The 9,274-nt window shown below is 44.7% G+C and overlaps 1 protein-coding gene across 1 annotated transcript in view; it reads right to left on the bottom strand.

Moving 5' to 3' along the window:
- Positions 1-1,804: 1,804 nt before the first annotated feature.
- The window catches only part of lpp (LIM domain containing preferred translocation partner in lipoma), a 141,789-nt gene continuing 134,319 nt past the window's right edge, over positions 1,805-9,274 (bottom strand). The window contains exons 10-12 of the mRNA XM_079157984.1: positions 6,635-6,813; positions 3,598-3,718; positions 1,805-2,131 (exon numbers count right to left, since the gene is read on the bottom strand). Coding sequence (XP_079014110.1) covers positions 2,003-2,131; positions 3,598-3,718; positions 6,635-6,813 — 429 coding nt within the window. The 3' untranslated portion in view covers positions 1,805-2,002. The remainder of the gene's footprint in view (positions 2,132-3,597; positions 3,719-6,634; positions 6,814-9,274) is intronic.

Below are 9,274 nucleotides of genomic sequence, written 5' to 3'. Positions count from 1 at the left end.
AACCTATCGGCCAATCAGATTCCACGGGAGGCCCCTGCCTGTGACAGCCCCTTTGGCCCCACCTCTGCACAGGGGCCAAATCATAAAAACATCACTCAACAGCGCCACTAGTGGTCAAAAACTCCACAGGGTACCTTTAATTCGCCTTATCATCGTATTGCTCTTGCAATTATAATGAAATAACTATTAATTTAAAATGCTGGTCAGCTGTCTGTCACTCTTGGATGGAACAAATAATAAAATCAGTCATCTTTTGGGGGAAACTCTCGTGGTCCCTTCTTTGCCCATCGACTTGAAACAAACACTAAATAAAAAAGGCAAGTGTCACAATCAATTCCGACAGACAGCACAGTGACGCACAAAGTCACACAGTACCAACAGCATAGTTTGTGATTAAAGGATTACTATAAGGACACTTATGCTCCAATCTGTACAGGTAAAATATTTCCTTATTCATAAAAATTTCTTATAAAGTGTCGATGCAATTAACATAAAAAATTGCATAGCCATCTCTAATCCGTTTTCTCTGCCGGACTGCGTACACTACAATCACTAATCTAATCTATGTCACTGTAAATGAGAGAAAGAGTTACATATTTATCTGCTCAAAAACGATATAATTAAACACAAACATTAGGCCGCATCTATATGAATGGAGAGCCATGATTGTACTGTTCGATAGGAAAATACAAAAGGAAACATTGAGTTAAAAAGGGAGTCGCATTCAACAGCTGCCTTATAGAGGATTTCGTCTTTGACACTGGGAACTACACTTTGCGATTTCCTGTGGTCCCGATCGATAAAATGGAACGTTTAATATAGTTGCACGGCAGACGAGCACGCAGGAAATATGGCAGCTTAAATTCAATTCTTTGGTGTTCACTTGTGCAGAACTGTTTTATAATGTGATTCCTATCCGAGTACCGATTTGTATCAAACACTAAAGAATAAAGAGAATGTCCTCACCAACACACCGTGAGCTCATGGCTTTTCTAAATACTGACGCAGTTATACACACACCCAGCAGGGCAGGTGTGCTTAACATTTTGCATGTTCTGGTGGAGTCAGACTCCATTTTAGACCCCAAAAAATTGGGCCTGCATGCGCACAAACAAGGCTAGAACACGCTGGTTGACGATGATTGTGACATGAGATAATAACACTGAGTGATGACGCCTATCGGAACTGTTAACCGGTGGATTTGGAGTCATTTCAAGCAATTAGTTTTGAGACATTTTGAGAAACGCTTATTTGCTTTCTTATAGAGCGTTAGATGAGAAGATCAATATATGGTTTAGCATCATAAGTTTAGCTTAGCATAAAGATGGCGCCTCTTTTTTTTTTATTTGTACAAAAACAGAAGTTTAAAAGTGACAAGTTTCTGTTTACTTTTAGTATTTCTTGGCCAGAAGCCACCTATTTAACTTTGGGCAGAGCCAGGCAGGTTGTTTTTAATGCTAAGCTAAGCTATCCGCCTTTTGACTTTAGCATCATATTTAGCGTACTGACATAATAATAATAATAATTTACTAATTTTATATAGCACTTTTCCTAACAAGGTTAAAAAGTGCTGTATGACATGACAGTGGCATCGTCCAACTCTCAGTCAGAAAGTGTATGAGCGTATTTCCCAAAAAGTTCCTTTAACAGCACAGAAAAACAAAATCACAGCCTCTTCTGCTGTGATTGTACCGAGTCAATACATACATATTTGCAGGTGAAAGTGATGCTATTGTTACCTAAAGGTGAATATATATATATATAAAGATGGATATACGGTGTATATATGCTGAGGAATGCAAGCGTCTGTGGATCTGTATGTTTGTGAGAGAGAGAGAAAGAGAGAGAGAGAGAGAGAGAGAGAGAGGGAGGGGGGAGAGAGAGACAGAGAGAGAGAGAGAGAGAGGGGAGAGAGAGAGAGGGAGAGAGAGAGACAGAAAGAGAGGGAGAGAGAGACAGAGAGAGAGAGGGTTATCACAGTGGAGGTGACCGGGCGGGTTGCTCAGAGGTCAGTGGTGGCCTTGGCGGTGAGGTCCTGGATGCGGCTGGTGTTACAGTTTTTGCAGAGGACGTGTCCGTCCAGAGGGTAGCAGCCCTGGTTGTCCCCCTCTGAGAGCAGAGAGCCGCAGTCCTGCGGGACACAGACACACAACAGAGCGATTAGCCATGCGCTCGCCGATCGGGCACGTTCGTGTTCACGACCCTAAATGAGACGCTTGCTGCTGCTCAAAGACACAGCCAGCGTCCATGTTACAGGAGGCTGAAGCCAGTGTTTGGGCTTTTCTAGCAGCTGGAAGTACTAACAGTTGTAGCACTTCCAGTGGAAGTGGAAGTGCTACAACTGGTTTTTACAGTCAGACATAAGACCCCTTTGTCTTAACACCTTTGGGTTTCTCGTTACCCCAACGACTCCTACGGAGGCACATTCTTCTCTCTAGCTGATTACTCTCATCAGTACCATTTGAATCAGCACCTTCTGTATTTGAATCGAGCAGCTGGTGAAAAATAAGGTGTAGCAAATGTTATGTCAATGTGTCTGATACATATTCAATCAACAGTACGGTAAATCTAAGTATTGGATCAGACTCAGACATTTCTAGAGGATGGTAGACATGCTAAACATGTTAGCATTATGACGTTAGCATTCACATTACAAATACAGTATGTATGTATATACATGTCGACCTCTCCATCTATATATTGTCTTTTATTTTCTATAAGCCTTTTCTCCACTTCAGCCCTTTTTGGTAGAGGCATAAAAGTAACATTGTTATCTATCTCTGCTCTGATTGGTTCAGTCTGGGAGAAGATTGACTCTCAATTATCAATAATAAGATCCAAATGGTACCTGAGGGAGGATTGTACTTGTCTCTTGCTCTGCTCACCGACGCCTGATGAAGAGCTCTTCAATGAAAATGTTGTGTCTATTAAAGTGCCCTGTGTGGACCTTTAGTCTGACTCCAGCCTTCAGTGTGTGTTTGATCTACAGCCTGTAAAACAGTGTGTGCTCTACACTCTTCTTACAGGGTGATACCCACACAGACACACACATTGCTTTTAGCATTATTTTTCTCGCTGTCTTCTAACACGGGGTTACTCTCTCAACATCTCACGCACACGCACACGCTGTGAGAATTACAACTCCATCTACTCTTGTCTCCCTGGTGACAAAATACCTTCTCTTGTTGAGCCTCCTTCAGCTGAACTAATCTGCTTTGCTTTCCTTTGACCTTTATGTCTGCCACTGCTCCGCGTACGCTCACAGCGGCGCGGCTCGGCGACAGGCGTGACACGTTACCTCTCTTCTTTCGGCCGGGCACGTAGTGCCTCAGCGACGCTCATCAGCCGGCGAGCGGCGTCTGACAGATGGGTTACTATGTAAGTCTATGAACTTTGCAGAGGGGGAGATGGAGAGCTGTTTCCAGGCAGGTAAGAGAGGGATGATTGGGTCTCGCTGGAAAGGTGACTCGGGGGTCGGGTATGTACGATGTGCCTTCCCTGCCGTAGTCCCCTGGAGCTGGGCTAACACGGTGCGCAACCAGCAGCGCTAATTATAGCGCTCACATCCCTGAGCAGATAAACACATAGACAGCATACCTCACAGCGGTAACAATGCACGTGGAAGTCGCGGTCCAGGGCCACGATGCGGACGGTCTCCTCCTGGCCCGGCGCCGGCATTATAGGCTCAGAGCACACACAGCAGCGCGGAGCGAACTTCCTGCGGAATAGAATCATATGACATAAATCAGCTCGGCAGCAGATGTTGCAACATGAAGTGACACAATTTGAAACAAGTGCAACATTGTAATAATGTTGCACTGAGTCACTTTTTGAGACAGTATACACACAACACCTTTAATCAGCCTGATACTTTCTTGATTAAACGGTTTATCGTTTGGCTTATAAAATGGTCAAATAATCTGGCAAACAGTGCACAACTCAAAGATGTTAAATATACAACAACAACAAAACAAGGAAAAACAGCAAATCCTTATGATTAAGAGCCGGAAATAAGAGGAGGGGCTTCATTTTTGCTTGATCAATGACTTAAATAATGAATCAACTTTCAAAATATTTCCCCCAAATAATCTGTCAATAGACTAGACCAGCATCTCCTAACAATTCTGGCTTATGACCCCTAAGAGTACTTGCTATTCTCTTCATTACATGTCAATAATCATTAGAAGTCTAAAAAAGTGAAATTCTCCAGGAATTATTTCGAAAAATAGAGCAAGTCTGAATATTTGCTCTGCTTTGCTCCCCTGCTAATTGACCCCTTGTACCCACATTTGGGAACCAATCCATCAAACTGGTTCAGCTCTTCACACAGGAGTAAACATATAAGATCATAAAGACAAATAGTTCACATAATGGTTCACATAATGACAGTGAATTAAAGTAAAAAGGCACAGCTTGTGCATTATTTCCTTCGTTTTAATTATTTATTCACTCGGCCGTCGAGGTGGCACTAAAAGCTAAATTTTCCCTTCTCTGAAATATTTCATATAAATATATTATAATGGTATTTGAGGAAAAGCTAAACATAGTAGGGCTTCAGATACCAGAACTGACTCTCACAGTAACACTTTCAGCAACTCTGGAAATGCCTTGAGCGGGAAGAGGTCTGTCCAACAATAGGATCGTTGAGGATATGAAAAGCACGCACAAGATTTCAGGTCCTGTCAGGCGACTGAGGGCCGGTGGACACTTCTATTTCTGATGCTGACCGAGTCTGGGAATGGGGAAGTGAGGGAGTTCGTGTGGCTTTGGGGGAACCACGGCCCGTACAGTATTAGCCAGAGAGAACGCTCCGGCCCCGGGCGCGACTGTTCCTCGACACAAAGGGCTGTTCAGGTCACACTTGTCATGAGGGATTAAACAACGGCCCAGTGCAGCTACTCCACAGAGCAAAAAGCTGTGCGCTCACACCGAGAGCCGGCTGTTTACTTCTGTTTCCCTTCTGGTCACTGAGCAGAGGAACATTTCTGGAAAGGTGGCGGTTACGCAATCGGTGGAGTGTGACACAATGACAGGAACATACTATTAAATTCATGACTGCAGACGCGTCTCATAAGGCCTTTGGGCTTGTGACATTGCCCACAATATTCCCCCGAAAAGGAAGTACTTAGATCTCAGATTGATTTGGCTTAAATATTCTGAATATTGTAGCTGAATATGTCAGATTTTAAACCAGCATTAGTTTGATTTTTACCCACTTAGGGATAGTAGAAAAAACTGTAAACAATGAAACTAAATTAATTTAGTATAGCCCAAAATCACAAATTTTCCTCAGAGGGCTCTACAATCTGTCCTTTGTCCCAGGACCTTCACAACGGAACAGGAAAAACTCCCTCAAAAAACCCGTTAACGGGGATGATTTTCCTTTTGCAATGATGACATATCACCTCGTAGAGTTGTTATGGATTTGATGATAGAAGTCTTAGCAAACAAGTTACCTATTTACACATCCCACAGACATGGAACGACATTAGCATTCATCTGGCGACGAGTTTCTATTTGAGTTTATCGGAGCTTGTTCGCTGAAAACCGCCTCGTTTGGATGAGAGCCTTTAGAGTGAATCAAAACAGTTAAGCTGCTCGTTGTTTTGCTTTACGACCAAAACGAGCTTAAAGACGCTGAAATATTCAGTAGAGTTGAGAGGAAATGCTGAATCGCGTGATAATTCTCTTCGATGTGCTACTACAGGTGACCCCTTTCACATTACACAGAGTCATTTGATCTATTGTTAACATGAACATATCCATTTGTGCAGCTTTAAATGGATGTTGAACAATCGGTATGCTGGTTTTCTGTCTTACTGGTCGTTAGATGAGAGGATGTGTTTAGCTTGGTAAAAAAATACTAGAGTCGGGGTGAAACTGCTTGCATGGACAAACAATATTAATGCTTTGCTTAGATTGCATGAAACAGCGAGAAGCTTGAAGCTAACAGCTTGTAACATATACAGTAAATATTACAATTCTGAAGCCATTTCAAGGCTTTGAAATTGGAAAAGGAAACTAGACGTATATCACTGCTGACGAATCAAATATTCTCTCTATTTGATCCGTCTCTTTAGCTTCTAAATGCTCCACTATGTTCACCAGCTAGTTGCTAAGTTTGTCTGTCTGCAATTTGAAGCTGGGCAGAGATCTATTGCTGAAAACTGCTGCCTGTTGCATCTGGAAAAAACAGTAAAGTTGTACATCATAAAACGAAAACTATAGGCTGAATAACTTTATTAAAGGTCCAGTGTGTAGGATTTGGCGTCATCTAGTCACAAGGTTGCAGATTACAACCGTCTGAGAACTAAAGTGGCCTTCAGGTAATGTAATGTTTGGTTTGTCCGATCTGGGCAACTGTAGAAAGATGGTGGACTCTGTGTGGAGGCCCAGCTCCCTTTGTAGATATGAAGGGCTCATTCTAAGGTATTAGAATCACCTTAATGATTCTTATTTGTAGTTGATAATACACTAGTGAAAACATAGTTATTAATAATATATCCCATTTCTGCCAGTAGAAATGCTACACACTGGCCCTTGAAGAGCTGAGTGGTGATTACATAAAGTCATTTTATCCATTGTTGATACAAAAGTATTGATTTTTGACCTGATAAAATCCCCGACTACATACTTGTGAAAGTCCTCGATGCAGTGGATGTGGTTGGAAGCGTCCACGGTGAAGGGGATGCCGTCCAGGCTGCGGTGGCACACCACGCAGGTGAAGCAGTGGGGGTGGTAGGCTTTCCCCGTGGCCCGCAGAATGCGCTCCATGATGGGCTTACTGCAGATGGTGCAGGTCTCCAGGGTGTTCTGTACACACAAAACACACACACACACCCACATGATTACACAACAAACCTGATGAGTTTAGTGAGTCTGATGATTCATTTCCAAATACCCTTTGAGCTCTTGTTTACAATTAGCACTTGTCTGCTAACGGATTTTAAACCAGCATGAACATTTTTTTTAAGTTTCTCTGCATATTCCCCCCCCCCCCCCCCCAGTTTCTGTGTTTCTTTTTTTAAGCTTTTCCGTTGCCGGTGTTGCGCTCCAGGTGGCTCGACTCCCATTCGCGCCCCGCGCGACGAATAAATCCACGCTCAGGACCTTTGGCTCGGCTGTCCTCGAATGCCTCTGGAGCTGACGGAATCTGATTAGCGCTCCCGTCCAAACACAAACACGCAGTCATTTTTCAGCCGCCCTCACCGGCACTTCATCCTCCCATATGCAAGAGTGCGAGCAGTAAATATTTCCACTTTGTGATGACTGCAGGTTTTCTGCAGCCAAGGCGACTGGGCAAGCGGCCCGCGGGGGGGGGGGGGACGTGGCGGCCGCCCGCCTCTGACTTATCTGTGGCATCTCTCTTCTTAATATCTGCCGGGAGACGCCATTTGTTATTTCAATATTTCATAAATAACGACCACCTCTCTAAACAGCAATGCAATTACTAGGGGTGGATATATCATGCGAGGGTGATCAATGTGCGGCCTGATGTGGCAGTGCGAGGGCTGACGGGCCCCCTGCCTCTCGCTCAGGCATTTCCTGGATCTCTGAGTCTCCCTCCTCTGCTCTGTCTGTCTCCCCACCCCCTTTCTCTCTCTCTCTTTCTCTGCGCTTGGCTGGGCTAAAGAGTGCACGGTTCAGCTGCTCCAATTGGCTCACACTGTAGTAGCGAGCTGCCTCAGTGTTTCCAAACAAAGCTCGGGGTGTGTAGCAACACTGCGCCGCGTCATCGGCTGCCTCCGGGACACACCGCTGGGGCCCCTGCCGTTTAAAATGACACTTCTGCAAACCGCTCGGCCGAGGTGAACTCCCTCTCCCCTGTCCGGCTGCGGAGCACGTGCGGTGACATTTGTAGTCCGCACGCTATTGAGCAAAGCAGGAGAGGAGGTTCAAAGAAAACTACAATGCAAAAAAACAACAACCGTACGGAGACTGACGTTCGCTCCTCACAGCGCCCGTCGTGTGTCGGCGGAGGGTGAGAGGGCAACAGATGAGAGCGGCTGATGTCTGACATGGAGGCTGTGGAAAAAGGTGGTTTAAAAAAAGAAAAAAAAAATGGCCGCTTCTTCAAAGCACTTCAGGCATTATTTCATGAAAAGCAATGTGTGCAGACAAGCTCAGCATTCTTATTTGTCTCTCTTCTTTTTATTTTTTCTCTCCCCCTCCAAGACGGTAATAGAAATAAACATTATTCCCAGGGCAACATTTGTGTATAAACAATGTCCACATTGCAATCCTGCTCGATCCTGGAAGTGGAATGAAGCCTTTAATGAGCTCGCTGCACCGAGCCCTTGAGGTTTGCCTCACGCACGCACGCACGCGGAGACAGAGAGGTAGAGAGGTAGCGCGAGAGAGGGAGAGAGTGAGAGAGAGGGGGAGAATATATTTGCAACCTGAGAATGTGAGTAAGATGCTGAGGCCAAGTAGCACTAAACCATCCTCAACTCTTCCTCATCCGTCTGCATTCCCACTTACTTATTCTCATCTGCCCTTCACGTGGGAATACCTTGCCCTTGTTTAGCTTAACTAGAGCATATGATTTCACGGCACACAGTTCCTCCGGGCCATTGTAATGAGTACAGTGCTCAAAAGACAAAAAAAAAAATTCCCCTCTTTCTCTCTCCGACGGTGAGATTCTATGACCTCAATTCATTCGTTCTGCTCAGCCAGCGTTGTTGTTGTTGTTTCTTTTATTTGCTCCTGCCTCCTTTTATTTGGTGTGAGGTGACATTTAGCAGGGCCTGTTACACAAGCTGATGTCAAAACAGAAAGCGTACACGGGCTCTGTGTTTTGGGCTCAACCTCCACAGATGGTTTCAGGATAATCGGCGTAAATCACTTCATGCCCTGTCTCTCACACATCCAGGTTCTCTGCACTTTGCCACTAGAGGGCTGTATATGTCTGCAGATGTCCGGGTTTTTTTTGTTGCTTTTTTGCTCCCCCCCCCCCTGACTAAATGTGATGTATTCAAGCATATGTATTCTTTTTTTTTTTCTCCCATCCCTCCTCTCTCTCCCTCATACATTTCTCTAAGTGTTTGCCCAGAAGGCTAAACAAATGTCTAGGCAGATGAGGTGAAGTGAATTTAGGTCAGGCAGCCCTCTTGCTGAACCGAAGGGGCGAGTGGAAGTGCGTTTGAGTCAATTGTGGCCCGCTTTTCTGCTCCTTGTGAGCCGTTAGCTTTCTGCTAAAAAGTGATATCATGATCTGCTGTTGCCCCGCGCGGTCCGGCCCGGCTTCCCGCTATTTGGCAACGGGCTCCCAAAC

The sequence above is a fragment of the Pholis gunnellus genome, assembly GCF_910591455.1.
Source record: "Pholis gunnellus genome assembly, chromosome: 4".
NCBI classification, from domain to species: Eukaryota; Metazoa; Chordata; class Actinopteri; order Perciformes; family Pholidae; genus Pholis; species Pholis gunnellus.
This window is presented reverse-complemented; position numbering and strand designations above follow the sequence as displayed.